Source organism: Entelurus aequoreus, linkage group LG09 (genome assembly GCF_033978785.1).
Source record: "Entelurus aequoreus isolate RoL-2023_Sb linkage group LG09, RoL_Eaeq_v1.1, whole genome shotgun sequence".
Lineage (NCBI taxonomy): Eukaryota > Metazoa > Chordata > Actinopteri > Syngnathiformes > Syngnathidae > Entelurus > Entelurus aequoreus.
The window spans coordinates 25,499,133-25,516,346 of NC_084739.1; the positions used below are offsets into that span (position 1 = coordinate 25,499,133).

The 17,214-nt window shown below is 39.3% G+C and overlaps 1 protein-coding gene across 2 annotated transcripts; it reads left to right on the plus strand.

Annotated features, from left to right (window-relative positions):
• The first annotated feature begins 146 nt into the window (after positions 1-146).
• On the plus strand, positions 147-16,194 carry psap (prosaposin). Of its 2 annotated transcripts, none has more exons than XM_062058426.1 (14): positions 147-304; positions 5,506-5,639; positions 5,825-5,899; positions 6,949-7,074; positions 7,355-7,549; positions 8,752-8,895; positions 9,133-9,189; positions 9,810-9,968; positions 10,951-11,043; positions 11,125-11,308; positions 14,906-15,069; positions 15,150-15,230; positions 15,322-15,426; positions 15,515-16,194. In XM_062058426.1, the coding sequence occupies exons 1-14, from the start codon at positions 271-273 to the stop codon at positions 15,548-15,550; spliced, it is 1,587 nt and encodes a 528-aa protein (XP_061914410.1). In that variant the 5' UTR covers positions 147-270; the 3' UTR covers positions 15,551-16,194. The 2 variants fall into 2 exon arrangements, with proteins under 2 accessions (XP_061914410.1, XP_061914411.1); XM_062058427.1 differs by having other exon boundaries at positions 7,358-7,549.
• The last annotated feature ends 1,020 nt before the right edge of the window (positions 16,195-17,214 follow it).

Below are 17,214 nucleotides of genomic sequence, written 5' to 3' on the forward strand. Positions count from 1 at the left end.
ATCTCACAATGCTGACAAAAAATCAATCATGCATCCTAAATGAAATCACCCCAACCTTCCAAAGGTTACAAAAGTAATCCTGAACAAACAGCTACGTAGACACAAAGCCGACTTGGCGGAGGTCAGCAGTCAAGTGACAGTGAGTCACATGTTCTGCTGAGTGGTCAGCTGACTCACAGTGTGACGTCACTATTAAACGAAAGACTTCGATAGAAACCCGCAGACTGCCTTCAATGCGCCTTCGGTACATCGCAGGAAAACAGCCGTGTCATGCTGCTTCTAAGTCTACTTTTCGTGTCAGCAGGTAAAGTTTGCACACTGGACAAAATGAACAGACATGTTGCACATCTTATCAAAGATGTCAGTTTACAGTGAATACTTTGGAGTCATGTTACTGCGTGTTATTTCACTTCAGAAAGGCGGAAGCGTCACCTTGTAGCTTTGGTAAACACCACTAAATGTGTATTCTTAATAGCGAATGCCAACACGCACATACGTACTCTGTTTATAATAATACAAAAATAGTCGTAGTACAATTTGTGTGTTTTCTAACAACGGAGTTTGGCGAATTATCGTCGGCACTTCCTGCTAAGATAGCATTGTTAGCATGAAAGCTAATGGCTAGTTAGCATGGAAGCTAACAGCTAGTTAGCAGCCGAGCCTCGAACTATTTAAAGCTTTGTTGTTGTTTTCGGTTTTAACTCGAGATAAAACCTCGACTAGCTGTCAAATTTATTTTGGTATCCAAACACTATTTGTTCGTTTGTGTGGTTCTAATAAATACGTGTTATACATTTACAGTATTTACACGAGGAAATGTTTGTTGTAAACAAGTGTAACCTGAGCCAAGTTATTCCCTTTCACACTGACGCTAATTTACAATTTACCAACCTTTAAATGAGTCATTTCAAATACTTTTTGTGCAATTAAAAATATCTGGAGTTAAAGCAAAATCTGTCTTAGAATAGAACAAACTGCTTGGTGTGGTTGGACAATGACTATTTGTAGTATTTTCAAGATTAGTTGAGTTAATAAGAGCTGTATTAAACTGTATTGTTGTCGTCTTTATACTTGAAAAAACAGACATGCTATTTGTGCGAAGTAGATTATTTAAAGAGTTTACCGTGATATTTTACAAGTGGGATTCTAGAACAGCTTATTTCCGCCTGACTGGTTACATCACTCAAGTGATGAAAGGGGGTCAGGGTCTCCGCTTTAAATAATATTTTTTTTTACCAAAGTCTTGCACTGAGACCGCTTACGTTTGCTACTGATAATTTTGGTATGGTGTATTGATATTGTTGAGTTTCTTTGTTTTGTGGACCTCTTAAGTTGAACACAGTTTAGTAATGCTTGTCGACCTCTGATAAACACTTTTAAAGTCTGAGACTGTTCCAGGGTCAAACTGTCCCCATCATAAAGCATTGTGATGGCAATGTTGTTACTGTAACTGCTAACTTTGTGATGTGGTGATTGAACTATAGTGTTTGTTGACTTTGATGAACTGAACATTTTAAAAGTGACAGATTGGTGCTTGTTTGTGCGATTTAATTCCCAGGAATTTACTAAAATATTCCATCCATCCATCCATTTTCTACCGCTTATTCCTTTCGGGGTCGCGGGGGGCGCTGGAGCCTATCTCAGCTACAATCGGGCGGAAGGCGGGGTACACCCTGGACAAGTCGCCACCTCATCGCAGGGCCAACACAGATAGACAACATTCACACTCACATTCACACACTAGGGCAAATTTAGTGTCAGCCTATCCCCAAGTGGATGTTTTTGGAGGTGGGAGGAAGCCGGAGTACCCGGAGGGAACCCACGCAGTCACGGGGAGAACATGCAAACTCCACACAGAAAGATCCAGAGGCCGGGATTGAACTTACGACTACTCAGGACCTTCGTATTGTGAGGCAGACGCACTAGCCCCTCTGCCACCGTGCTGCCCTTACTAAAATATTGGATAAGTGAATTATATTTATAGAGCGCTTTTGCTCTAGTGACTAAAAGCTCTTTATATCGAAAAAAAAAACCTGATATCTTAATATAAACTATACATATACACCAGGTGGTTGATACTGGGAGAAAAATGCATTAAGCGTCTTGCCCAAGGACACAACGGCAGTGACTAGGATGGTGAAAGCTGGATTTGAACCAGACACCCTCAAGTTTCTGGTTGGCCGCTTTACCATCTGAGCCACGCCGCCCACATAATGATTAATAATACTTAAGAAATGAAGCTTTATGCACTTTAAGTAGCCTGTGTACATCTTTTAAAGCCCAGATTTGGCCCACCACATTGTTTTGCATAGCCTGCGAAAGCCTATAAATAATGTATTTCAAGCACTTCATCTTTCTTCCTAAATATATTCTTTCTTACAATTTTAGCAGAAAAAATGCATGTACTGTAGGGCTGGGCGATATGGCCTTTTTTTAATATCTCAATATTTTTAGGCCATATTGCGATACACGATATATCTCTCGATATTTTGCCTTAGCCTTGAATTAACACTTGATACATATAATCACACCAGTATGATGACTATGTGTCTACATTAAAACATTCTGGTTCATACTGTATTAATATATGCTCATTTTAAACTTTCAGGCGGAGAAGGAAATCACAACTAAGTCAATTTACCAAAACTGTATTTATTAAATTGTTATTAAGCAGTGGCACAAACATTCATGTCATTTCCAAAACAGACAGTCCAAGATTGTCAGAGACATTTTAAAACAAGCTATTAGTGCACTTTTGTGCATGGTGTCACTAAGATGACTTATCAAAACAACACTAAATTAAAGTGCACTTTTTGTACAGAACGCCACTACAATAATTTAAAAACATGATGTCACACAAGATATTTCAATAAGTGTCAAACAAAAATGAGCTGCATAATAGGAAATCAAATAGTGCTCGTCCTTCGCTATGTGGTAGGTTCCTGCGGACATTATCTCCTTTTGTTGTCGAATCTTTTTTTTCATACGGTGTTGATCTGGAACTGTTTGCCTCTGCATTTTGATGGTGTGGCCGTGTTGCACCGAATGGAGATGTTGACATGCTGAGTAAGCACTCTTCATTCTCTAGCAGGTGACTTTTCAAATGATGCTACATATTAGCAGTAATGCTACTTTTTGTAGAAACGCTTTTACCCCACACTTGACATATTACGGTTGTCTGTTCGACATATTCCCACTTGAAGCCAAACCACCGCCAGACGATGGACCCCCTGCGGTTTTTCTTGGGAAGTAATTATTTCTTCATTTGTTACCAGATTCGTTCCTTCTTTCTCTCGTATTACCACTCGCACCACAGCTAACGTTACCCATGCCGCTACCTCTCTGCTCCGCGAGGGCGTATACGTACCGTATTTCCTTGAATTAGCGCCGGGGCGGTAATTAATTTAAAACCTCTTCTCACTCCGTCGCTTACCAAAGGCATGCGGTAAATTTAGGCATGCACTAATTAATTTAAATCCGCTTCTCACTCCGGCGCTCACCAAAAGCATGCGGTTAATTTAGGCATGCGCTTATAAATTTGAGTGTGATAAGGATACCATCATGACATCGCTTAATGCAGCAATAAAATTTAAAGCACAATGAATCATCCCGGGAGTTCTTTTTGTTTGGGTCCAAAAAGGCAATTAAAATAACATTATTACCGCCTGTTAGCAGGTTTTCTTAGCTCATGATTTGTTTCTGAAATGTTACTCGTACAACTGCATCAAAATGACTCATATTTGACACACGCAGCTATATTAATAAAACATTTTTTCAAAATAAAGCGCTTTGAAAGACGCAACTCCCAACAACAAAAAGTCAGCTCTCCACCACTACAAACTAACACAATATTAATAATAAGAATTGCAATTACCTTAAATCCTACTGAATAGCTCTTTATCTTCTTCCCTTTATGCGATTTTAAATTATTGAAACTAGCCTCCTCCATTTTGAAAATGATGCCTTGAAAGGTGAAGTGTCACTCGTGACGTGACGAGTTTGACCCGGCGGTAATTCTAGGCATGCGCTAATTATTTTGCGAAACGAGTTTGACCCGGCGGTAATTCTGACCCGGCGGTAATTCGAGGCATGCACTAATTATTTTGCGAAACGAGTTTGACCCGGGGTAATTCTAAGCAGGCGCATATTATATGCCCGGCGGCAATTCAAGGAAATACGGTATGTGACGTATGACGTGACAGTATGTGACGTATGTAGAAGGTGCGCTTGCTGTCTGTGAGAAGGAGACACAAGAATGAGTGGGAAGAGCCTGTCGTGTAATGCCAGCAGCTAAAAGCAACTGCGTGAGAACGTATACTCGAATATCACGATATAGTCATTTTCTGTATCGCACAGAGACAAACCCGCGATATATCGATATATCGCATATATCGATATATCGCCCAGCCCTAATGTACTGCATGCAATTGAATGTCTTTAAACTTTAATATGATGTGATCATGCAACAAATATGATACTAACATATTCCAAAATTTAGTTTTTTGTTAAATAAAAGTAAACACTTGAATATCTGGTTGCCACCCTGACTTTGGATTTCCAAGCAAGTTATCCTTAATGTTTCTGTAAAAAAAAATAAAAAATGAGGAGGCAATTTTGTGTAATATCATAAAGCGACTATACACTACTAATATTCATATGTTTATTTACTGTTACATGTGGCCCTCTGAGGGGTGCCGTTACTTGACACCCCTGTATTTTCATTGGCACTGTTTAGTTGTATTTTGCATACGTTATGTTTACACCCCCCGCGACCCCAAAAGGGACAAGCGGTAGAAATGGATGGATGTTTAAATTTGCTGTGAGCGTGGGGGTCTTTTTTTGTGAAGCCTTAGATAAGTTTTTTAGTTTTAACTTCCCTTTAGGAGCACAGGTGCACATTGTTGTGGCCAACCGAATGAAGCCTTTTTTTTGCTATTTTTTTTGTAGTTACAGTAGACTTCTGTGTGCCATGTAGATAAGCTGCTTCTCAGGGTTTTTATATTTAATACTTGTTCATTACTTATATAACATATTTTTCTATTTTATTTCAATCAATCAATCAATCAATGTTTATTTATATAGCCCTAAATCACAAGTGTCTCAAAGGGCTGTACAAGCCACAACGACATCCTCGGTACAGAGCCCACATACGGGCAAGGAAAAACTCACCCCAGTGGGACGTCGGTGAATGACTATGAGAAACCTTGGAGAGGACCGCATATGTGGGTAACCCCCCCCCTCTAGGGGGGGGGTTTTGCCATTTAACAAATGGCAAAAAATAACAAAACATTAAAACTGTTGCTGTAATATCCAAGTACTGTATAGTTTGAATGACCCATAGTCGTTTGGTGCAAAACAAGTTGTGGTAATCTAAAAAGGATTATGAGCTAAATAACAAAATGCACATAGAAGGACAGCAGGTAAGTCCTGTCAACAACATAAACAGGACTGAATTGTTTTAACTGAATTAGATTTGCAAATGTTAATGTTTTTCTTCTTTTGCAGCTGTGGCCAGCCCTCTGCTGGGCACAGAGCAGTGTGCTCGTGGACCCCCTTACTGGTGTCAGAATGTGAAGACTGCGTCTCTGTGTGGAGCAGTGACTCACTGCCAGCAGAACGTATGGAACAAACCCCAGATGGTGAGACTCAGGCTTCCGGTTTCCATTTATAAAAAATCTTTCCTGCATTTAGTTTCTTTTTTCTGATCGCTAATTGTAATATCAAATAAGTATTTATGATCTTATTTGAATCATTCCCAATATTCAATTGTCTACAGGCCAAAAAAGTCAAGAGTCAATATCTTGTGTTCTGTTCCCGTTTCCAGAAAACTGTGCCATGTGACTTGTGTAAGGAGATAGTCATGGTGGTCTTACAGGTTTTAAAGGACAATGCAACACAGGTAACAATTATAAATCATTTTACATACTTTGTCAGGGTATTCAATCGATCATCAGTTCATGCTCATAGGCTTAGATTAGTCATGTCTGGTCTGGAAGCTGGTGCCAAGACACCAACTACCGTAATTTCCGGACTATAAGCCGCACCTGACTATAAGCCGCACCAGCTAAATTTAGGGGAAAATACAGATTGCTCCATATATAAGCCGCACCCGACTATAAGCCGCAGGGTTTTGATGTGTAATTACCGTAGTATATAGGGGTTCCTGCTACCACGGAGGGGATTGTCGGGACAGAGATGACTGTTTGGGAACGCAAAGCGTCCCATTTATTAACAATAAATCTTTCAATCATTCAATCAAACTTTCACATCTTTGACATGGCGAACAGCATTCATGCAGAGTACAAATAATACAACGGTGCAAAGTAATACAAAGTGCTCGCCTGTACGTTATCAAAATAACCAGCCTACAGGTATAGGAAAAGTCAGTCTTTAATCATTGTGTCATCGTCTTCCTCCTGCGTAATAAAACCACCAAAATCCTCTTCGTCGGTGTCGGAGAAGAATAGGCCGTAAATAAGCCGCACCCTTGTATAAGCCGCAGGGACCAGAACGAGGGGAAAAAGTAGCGGCTTATAGTCCGGAAATTACGGTATTTCACCTTCAACACAAGAAGCGCGCGCCCTATTGTAGTGAAAAAAACATCTGTTGAGATGAATAAGCGCAACGCCAACGACAGTCATTAAAAAATCGAATTCGCCCTCGTTGGCGTCGAGGTATTGTGTGGCAAAATGATTGCCATGAAACGATCGGAACGTGTCTAACTTCTGTTATTTGTTGGAGGCTAAATTGTAGAGTCTTTTAGGTTGAACGGACAGTATTAGTATGTACACTTAATAGTAGTATATTATATATACTATATATAATAGTAATAGTAGTGATTGATTGCCCTGAGAATATAAAAACCTGAATGAGAACATCTGTAGACATTTTATATACTTGTTTTTGTTTTCCTTCCGCTCTAAGATGTAGTTGATCATGTGATTGCAGGCTGAGGTTCTTGGCTACATGGAGAAGGCCTGCCAGCTCGTTCCTGACAAAGGTTTGAGTTCAGAGTGCAAGGAAATGGTTGACAATTATTACCCCATTGTCATAGGAATCATCATTGGAGAGCTGGTGAGAGATTGCATGTCATACCGTTTTACCTTAAAGCCACTTAGATAAATGCTGCCATTGCCTTTTTTAATGTCATGAAAGTGTCTTGTCAGGGAAGTGAGTATAGAGCTATGGGCTAATGATAGGGAACTGGGTTTCAAGTTTAAATAGAAACAGAGAAGTTATTGTGCAATATGGAACCTTGTGACAGGACGCTTTCTTTTCAACTCTCAACTGTTTCGTTTATTTAATGCGTTTGCAGTCTTTTGATAACCCATCTCTATTATGTTTGTATATTTAGCAGGATCCCGGTGTGGCTTGTGGCGCTATAGGCTTATGTCGCTCTCAGCAGATGGCGCTGGCTGAGCTTCATCAACAGCTCCTGTCCAACAAGATCTCACAAGTGGACCTTTCACAGCAAGCAACACCATTCCTCCTCAATGTGCCCGAGCTCCTCTATCCACAAGAGACCCCAAAACCAGAAACTCCAGTTGCGGTACAGCAAACCCTCATTTATCGCGTTAATTGCTTGCGTGTCTGACCGCAAAATTACAAATTATAATTGCAATATTTTCATAGGTAGAGCAAAAAAAACTGTTTACGACCTTCTAAATACAGGGATTTAGCATTATGAGAGCTCTCTTACATGACACTCACATACTCACTTTTTTCTTGTTTTTATCCAATATAGGAATAGTGGCCTGAGGCTGAGCCAATCAGTGGCCACAATACTGAACAGTGCCCTATGATAGGTTTGGTCTTATCTTGTGGCCAATACTACTGAAGTTAGGGATGGGAATCGAAAACTGTTTCTATTTCGAGTTAAAACCTTTTTTTTTTTAACCACTCAACGTTACCACGCACGGCACAAACGCTAGAGTTATTCACGAAAAAGGAGGACAACAGGGCAACTTGCAATACCTGCAATATAGGGAGGAAATACTACCAGAAACATTAGCACACGGGGGATACCTTTTGAATGAATTACATGTTTTTTTTTCTTATCATGACAAAAATGTTCAGTTATTTATTATCGTGCTATTGAATGTGGTCAAAAAGTACTTAAACACAGACTGAAATCTTTAGATTACGTTTTTTTAATAACTAAAATACATTGACACACTGTTAGAAAACTCACTATTTTGAAAGGTGGTTGGTTTCTTGTGCTTCACTGAAAGTGTTTTATATCTTATTAATGGTTAGGCTTTTATGGTTTTAAATATTGGTTTGTGCTATTACTTTTGGAGGTATATAAATGAAAGTATGTACAAACAAAATCCATTATTACTAATACTGGCGGGCGTTTTACTTTGTTCAGCGTCCTTGAACGTCTCGTATTCCTCTTGAGTATAGAACGGTCAATATAACACAGCTTTTAGGTTCAATGTTCACAGTTAAATAGCTTAGTTGCTCAGACAGCAATGTGTTTATTCAAGTTTAGATGGGGTATGCGGTTTCTTAATGAGGAAAGAAACTGTCGTGTGTTGTGTTCATGTTAGCATTTAAGCTTGCGAGCTGGCGCCAGTCAGTCCGTGAATTTTTTAAAGTACAGTTATTAGTCAGTTTTTTGGGAAAAAAAACGGTAATACTAACTGTCGGGACTTTACCGGGGTTATCATTACCTACTGCACACTATATCCATTTCTTTATTCCATCAGAAGCATCCACCATTTCACTTTGCTTTTCCTGTCTCTTTAGGGAGCGAATGACGTGTGCCAGGACTGCATCAAGTTTCTGACTGATACACAAGCAGAAGCCAAGGCCAACTCATCTTTTGTAGACTCTCTCATTGAGACTATTGAGAACAAGTGTGACCTGATGGGACCTGGTTTGTCTGACATGGTAAGCAGCACACTCACAAACAACTGAGGACCCTCCAAGGTCCTAAACAATTATTTTTTATTTTCTGGGATGCTGGTTAAATTATATAAATTGAAACAATTTCAGGTTCAAGCAATTGTTACATTCTTATCAATCATTATGCAATTAACTGTAACTTAACAGCTGTATTTTTCCTGAAACGTTTGTAGTTTTGGGGTGTTTTACTGCATTGCTGACTTTTTCCCCTCCTCCATACAGTGCAGGCAGTATGTCAGCCAGTATGGCAGCCTTGCCGTTGAGCAGCTGCTGTCTATGGTGAGTCCTCCCCTATTAATACATAAAATGTATTTTTACACAAACAACACGGCTACTTTAAAATCTAATAAGACTGAAAACAATTATTTCATATTGCTGACCCCTTTTACGTTTTGTAATTGATATTCCCTTTACATTTCTGTTTCCCCTCACCCCCATACTGTGCTTGAGCTTTCCTTCATTCATGTATTTTTGTTTTTTTATTTCCTTTTCGGCTCTGTGCTGCTTCCCAGGAACAGGTAGGTCTTGTTCAGCCTGTAGCCTCTTAACCCTCGTGCTGCTCGTGTTTAGTGTTCCAGTGACTTACCCCACAGTAGTACTTAACCTTACATTTGAATGCTTTTAACCACCTTAATCTGCACATTTTAGAGTTGTTTTTCCATCCACAAGCAAGGAGTCTTGTGACTGTTTTGACCAATAGGTCCACTGAGAATTGAAAACCACCGTTTTTTAATTTGCTGTGCATTGGTGTTCTGTCTTTAAAAGTTGGGCTAGTCTTGTTATGTTTTTGTGCATGTCACTACAACAAGAAAAGTTTTGTTTTGGTAAATTATGTGCAAAGTGCACATTAGTATCAGGAATTCCCTTCATTGACCAGTCTTTTTTTTTTCTGTCCACAGGAGCCCAAGGATGCATGTTCCAATGCTGGTTTCTGTAGTGCCATGAAGAAGTCCACTCCCATGTTGAATCTGCTGCCTGCCAAAATGTTACCTGCTACCAAGAGCGTGCTTGCTCTCAATCTTGTTCCGGCGACCAAGATGGAATCTAAGTCAGCAAAAGTAATTAAACAAACAAACAAACACATACACACATACACACACACACACACACACACACACACACACTTTTATACAAGCTGTAGTTTATTAGTACAGTTGCATTAAACACCCAGGAGTGTTCAATGTTGTCCAGGCCAAAACCCCCTACTGATATAGCTTGTAAAAAAACGTTTTATATTAAAGTAGTCATAAAGGTACCGTATTGTGCATCACTAAAATATTGAAATATCAGTAGTGTTGCTAATAACTTGCTGTCATCTAGCGCGCTAATTGCTAGCTGGCAACTGGCGCGTTAATTGCTAGCTAGCAACTAAAGCGCTAATCGCTGTCTGCCAACTCGTCTCCAAATCGTTAGCTGGCAACTAGATTGATAATTGCTAGCTATCTTAAATGCTAACATCGCTAGATGGCAACTAGTCCGCTGATTTCTAGGTGGCAATTTGAGCGTTAATTGCTAGCTGGCAACTGCCATACTAATCGCCAGCTGACACCCGGCGCGTTACTCGCTTGTTGGCAATTGGTAACCTGCAATTTCTTTATGGTTTTATGTTTGATAATTTGCCCGCTGGCAACAAGCATGTTAATTACTAGATTGTCAGTGACATGCTAATCGCTAGCTGGCAACTGGCACGCTAGGACGCTAATCGCTAGTCGACAACTACAGTGCTAGTTGCTAGCTGACAACTAGTGCCCTATTTACTAGCAGGCAACTAGTACGCAAATTGCTATCTGCCTCCTAGTCCCCAAATCGTTAGCTGGCAACTAGATTGATAATCGATAGCTATCTTATATGCTAACATGAATACAACACATGGTGTTTTAGATCAATGTTAGTGTGTATTAAATGTATTGAAAAATAATACATATGAAAAAGTCTAGTCAGTAAAATATTTTAAGACCCACCACCTGCAGTAACACCGCAGACCCCCTGTCAAAGACCTCTGGTATAGTATTTATACAATATGCCTTTTTTGTGTTCCAGCCTATGGTGCGGGTTCGTGATTCCCCAATGTGTGCAATCTGTGAGTTTGTGATGAATCAGGTGGAAAGTATGTTGAAAAATAAGACAACTGAGGTAAGCTGAATAGCTGAAGCAAACTCAATGGTAATGTAGTTAAGGTTTTTGATGTTGTCCAATCTTCTACCATTGTTCTAGGAGGAGGTGATACAAGCTGTGGAGAAAGTTTGTGCATACTTGCCTTCCAGCCTGGGTACCGAGTGTAAGGACCTAATTGATACCTACGGACAGGCCATCATTGAGCTGCTGATACAGGAGGCTGACCCCAAGACAGTCTGCACTGTCTTGGCACTCTGCAATAGTGCTAAACGTGCATTTGTCTGTAAGTCCTTACCCTTTTTGGCATTGGACGTCCATTTTGTGTGAACTAACACAAAACCAGGTTTCCAATTTTCTTTGACCATACATTTGCAGTTCACTAATGTGGTTATTTTGTTTGAAATTTGCAGCATCTATGTTTTGTGAAAATATGTCCACACACAGATTTATAAATAGATTTACAGATTTACAAATGATTAGGGAGTGCTGTTACTCACCGAATGAGAATTTAGCCAGACATAAGTATGTGATCATGAAGGGGAGTTACTCTTACTGAGAGTTAACTGAAAAAAACTAAAGTATATGAAAAATTCACAATTTTAGACCGTGTAGAACAAGACATATATATGGAGTTTTCTTGTCTATATGCGCATATTGTGTGGGCATACTATTGTAACAGGGTGTATAATTTCATAGTTTAATGACAGCCAATTCTCGCTAAATTGTTCTCAAAATGTACACACACTAACTAAATGTAATGTTTCAATGACAATCATGAAGGGGCTGGGGAATAATACTTAAAACATGCTGCTACAGTGTTTGGCATGACTAACGATTTAACCGTGTAGGTTCAATTTGAAATCTCTCCCCTCCCCCTTTTCTATAACATCTGCTGTGACAGCAAAGTATTGTACATGCACCCCTATGCATATGGACGTCGCTCGACTCTCGCTACATCATCAATCAACCCTCGCCATTTGCCAGCAGTGACATATAGCATATGCGACAAATGTTTGTGTACTTTCAAGATGCCGTCGCACTCGTTGTACTCTTTTTAATTTCATTCGCATGTCTTTGTTAAGAAGACAGTTTAGAAGACAAGGTTTTTGGCGAAAATTTGCAAGTGTTGTCCCATCAGCTTGCAGTATGTAAAATGTGTTTTAACTTGTTTGAAGCCAGTATTTACATGCAGTAGCAAAGGTTTGAAGTCTGACTAAATATAAATGATTAATTATGCTTATTACTTACATTTGTCGTGGGGACAAGCAGTAGAAAATGGGTGGATGGACTTACATTTGTACGCTTCTCTGGGTTTTTTGGTCTGCCATCTTTTTTCCTCGCACTCGATAGTGTAGGGAGGTCTTTGATGGAGTTACTTCTCCCGTCCCCTTACCTAGTGGATAATTCTAACTCCTCTTTAAAGAGAACGCGCAAAACCAAGGGAGAAGGTGGGGTATTCAAATTGAGCCGTAACCCCTGTGCAACCTCAAGATTGACTATACACACTTACTCTTGGGATCCACAAGGGATCATCTCATAAAAGTGTCATAAGTCAGAAATAAATTAATATTTTGTCTTCCTTTAAATCATTTACCAACTTCATATATATCTATTGATATGTTTAGTTTGAAAAAAAAAGTTTTTGGTCTTTTTGTCAACAAAAATAAAAACGTTTTATAATAGGAAAATGCAAAATATGCAATATTTCTAAAAAAACAAAAACAAATTGAAAAGTGGAGTATTTGAGGTTGGGTAATTAAAGTCTTGAATTGGTCAATAATTGATCAAAATTAAAGAGATAGCAGGCAGGACTTGGTTGAACTTATTGAGTGTTCACAAGTAATTTATATATATCTACAGTGTTATATATAACTGCCTAAGATCATGTTCATTACATTTCAGCAGTTTTTTGGCTGTTTATTTCGATTACGCTCAACAAAGCGCTGAGCATTATGCTTTATCAGAGTGGATTATGGTTTTCTGGCACCATCTGGTGGTTAAGGGGACCAATTACACCAAAACAATACTTCCTTGGTTTTCAATCGAGGCTGTTTCCTTCGGTTAATCTCACCAAAGCGCTGGGAATTATGCTTTATCAGAATGGATTATGTTTTTCTGGCACCATCTGGTGGTTAAAGCGACCAATTACACCAAAACAATATTTTCTTGATTTTCAATCAGCAAGAATAAGATTAATTTGGTTTCCATTGAAAAAAGCTTAGTAATTTACAATGATTATCCATTCATCCATCTTCTTCCGCTTATCCGAGGTCGTTTCCCGGGGGCAGCAGCCTAAGCATGGATGCCCAGACTTTCCTCTCCCCAGCCACCTCGTCCAGCTCTTCCCGGGGGATCCCGAGGCGTTACCAGGCCAGCCGGGAGACGTAGTCTTCCCAATTTACCATGATTAGTCTTTTAAAAATAGCAGTACTAATGAGAGTCAATGGGGTCAAAATAGTTCTTAAGAGAAAGTGTGTATAGTTTGTTTATATCCTAACAATGTTGCATTGCCATTTAATATAAAAATAAAAACTTTCATGCCACTAAGCCTTCAGACTGAACAATCATCACATAAAAACATGTGTAATGCACATTTTGGGCCCTAGGGTTGTACAAGGGTTAAATAAAAACTGCACTTAACAAAAAAGTGCCCATCATTCACAATCCTTTTCTGTGACAAGAACACACGTCTTTCTCTTTTCTGTGTGTTCTTAATATTTATTTAAAAAAATTAAAAAAATGTAAATGCTCGCAAGAGGCTCTAAAACATCCAAAAACCGCCTAATTATGCTCAGTTTACATATAATGAAGTTATTAACCGACAAAGGTTAATAAACGTTTTTGTAGGAGCTAACACTGACAAACTACCTTCACGGCATAAAAACATAGCACCTTGCTCCTCAGTTACAATACAATGCGACAGAACAACAATCTGTACTGACTGAAAAACAAGCACAGTCATATGAACTATTACACAGAAAACCAAATTATCTGCAAAGTATTACCCATGTTTGTTTTGTTTGTACACAGCTATATCAACGGTGTACATACTGTAGCTGTGATAGATCCATGTATCAGAACCAATTACATGATGACTTACTCACCTCAGTTGGCCTGGGGCATCTTTCTCAGTGGATTTGGGTTTGGCGGGGGAAACAAGTTTCAACCACTGCATGGTTTATTAGCCTGAACAATTCTAGAATTTGTTGTGATAAAGTCTCTTGGAGCGGCGTACGTATATTCAGGCTCAAAAAGATAAGGTTTTGGATCGCCATTTGTCTCAAAATAGTCGGAATCTTTGTCTCTTATAAAATCCGCCTTAAATCGCCATTTGTCTCAAAATAGTCGGAATCTTTGTCTTATAAAGTTTGCCATGATTAGCGGTAGCTCACATAAAAAAATGCTCTGTTGTTGATGGAAGTAGCGTTCGTTGCTATGCTCTCTGTGAAATCCATGTGCCCAGTAAAAAAAAACTTTTGCTTATGTTTGAAATGACCAACATACTGTAAAGTATACATTTTATAAAACATTAATGGATTTTTTAAAAGAGGTTTTATAGGCGGAATAGCAATGCTAGCAGTTTTTCGCACAAAAAGAGACATGTGTTCTTACCTTTACATGAAAGAGAGGCAAAATTCCCCCAAAAAGTGCAGCTCCCTTTTGATACTGAACCTTTTGTGGAGCTTTGTGAAAATGATTATACAACCTTTATCTGTTTGAATGTTTTTGGAGTTTGATCTTTTATTTTTCAACCTCCAGCCTTACTTAATCTACCATGGCATACCTAATTTTGTTTATATTTCAAATAATGTCCATTATCTGGTAGATTCCCGGTGTTAAGTAGTAGAACAAGAGTCCTAATCCTTATTTTTCTTCACAGCTGCTCTTGATGTGACCACCTTCAACGCTGGCGCCTACTGCAAGGTATGCAAGATGGCTGTCACCTATGTCGACGGCATCCTGGAGAAGAATGCGACCGAGGCAGAAATTGAAGAGTCTGTGAGGAAGGTTTGCAGCTTCCTGCCTGACTCCTACCAGACACAGGTGATAAGATGCACACTTTACACCACCTGTTGTGTAAATTTGGAACTCTTCTTAATCTGATAGTGGGTGTATGTCAACAGTGTGATCAGCTGGTTGAACAGTATGAGCCCATGCTTGTGCAGCTACTGCTTCAGATGCTTGACCCTGACTTTGTGTGCATGGTGAGTATTGAAATACTTCAGTTTGAGGCCAGAAAACTTGGCTGTGCTCAAGTTAAGAATCTTGTCCCGCCTATCTGGGTTTTTTCTATAGAAAATGGGTGCCTGTCCTGACATGCACCGACTGCTGGGAACCGAGCAGTGCAGCTTGGGACCTTCATTCTGGTGCAGGAGCATGGAGACAGCAACCCGATGTGATGTGAGTCATCACGACACGCCCACAGAATGGGTTTAATAGGCACACTGCACACACGTCAACATATTCTTGACACCTGCCTCTCTTTCAGGCTGTGGTTCACTGCAGGCGCCACGTGTGGGCATAAAAGACGATCAGCGAAAAGTTTTTATTAGGGAATTAACTGCATTGCTGCTTCCTACTTCAACCATTTGTTCTTTTCTCTAGTAGAGTAAAATGAATGTTTGAATTAATTTGATGATTTGTGATAAGGGGACTGGTCTTTGTTTTAACCCTCTGACTGTGCGTGGGATAACAAATGTCTATCCTGCTTTCATTTCTGAAAACAAGCTAGTTCTGCACTGTAATGTTTTGCAGTCTGGCATATTTGAGTTTATTTTTTTGTCCTGCTTGCAGCATCTGGTTATACATAGAAACACAAGTCAAGTTTTACATTCATTGCAGTGTCGAGAGCCAAAGGGGTGGCTGTTGTGGCTTTTCTTCTCGCAGGATGAACCGAGAGCAAGCAAGATCAATTAAGAATGATTGACAGATATAACTTTTAGGAGCGTATTCTCTTCTAAAGGAAATGCTGATCTTTTGTCAGTCAGAATGTGTGTGAATTGTTGTGATGATGATGGCCTTGTACCTTTGTTTGCACTGTCCTAACAGTTGTAAGTGGTCGCTTTTTCTAACCTACACAAAAGCATCTTGTGTTTTGCTTCATGTCCTGAGCCAGTTTATGTTTGATCCGGAAATTTTAATTATTAAAATGATTTAAACCACTGAAAATGAAGTTGTCATTTATTTTAAACGTGCATAGGTATTATTTTTTTAATGGGTAATTACAGTGTTCAAGCCACAAAATTGTATTCAGTTAGAATGGGGGTTGGCAGCCCAAATGTTGAGTCATATTGGACAACAAATACAAAAAAATCTGGAGCTGCAAATGCAATGATATTTTGTGGATGATCGCATTTACACAAAAACACCATTGCAGCACTATCAAGATACACATGATGGTACATTGACCATATATGGAACATATTTAAGGGATTTTGATAATGCAATGCATACATTGGTATTTAGCAATCATTTTATTGCAACAATGTACGTAACGAGGGACAAGCGGCGGAAATTGGATGGAAATTAGTTAAATGTCTTCAGCTTTGCTGTCATTTAGTGGTGCGAACACACATTTTACTTTTGAAATCAACGAAGACAAAAATATATTGCTGAGAGAATTTCAGGCAGATTCATGTTTAGTGAGAAGTGCGCACATGTCTCTTGACTTAATTGTACAAATGAGATACTAAAATAGTGCATTACCTTTCATTTGGCACTACATGACCTGGACATTACCAAGATGGTTGTAAATGTGCCCTAAACTATAATTAGTGTTATAAAACACAAATTTAGGTAGAGCCATATTATCTTTACTGACTTAGAACTGAAGGCTGAGGAGTTCACATTCCCTTATTTACTAGTACAGTTGTAACTCTTTTAAAGCTCATACATCAGCATCAAAAGTATTTTATTAATCCCTGAGGGGAAATTAAGATTTTCAACACAATCCCATTCAAGAGCATACAAACATTACAGGGAGACAGAACAGGATCGCTGACGGGTCTGCCAACTTCCGGCGCCCCTAATAAAAAAGGTGAGAAATAGGTAAACGCTGGGGGGAGAAAAAAAATGAATAAATTCAGTCTAAGCCTGGGCCCCTGGAGAGGGGGTCTAGACTGAGGCCAAGGAAATGCGGTAGGCTGGTGCCTATCTCAGCTGCTATATCTATCTCAGCATTATGGCTGG

What these genes read in the sequence shown, in the direction of transcription:
- psap (XM_062058426.1), top strand. Translation starts at nt 271, where the DNA reads ATGCTGCTTCTAAGTCTACTTTTCGTGTCAGCAG. An exon ending in TCTACTTTTCGTGTCAGCAG is followed by an intron (nt 305 to 5,505) that starts GTAAAGTTTGCA and finishes CTTCTTTTGCAG; the next exon opens with CTGTGGCCAGCCCTCTGCTG. An exon ending in ACCCTGACTTTGTGTGCATG is followed by an intron (nt 15,231 to 15,321) that starts GTGAGTATTGAA and finishes TTTTTTCTATAG; the next exon opens with AAAATGGGTGCCTGTCCTGA.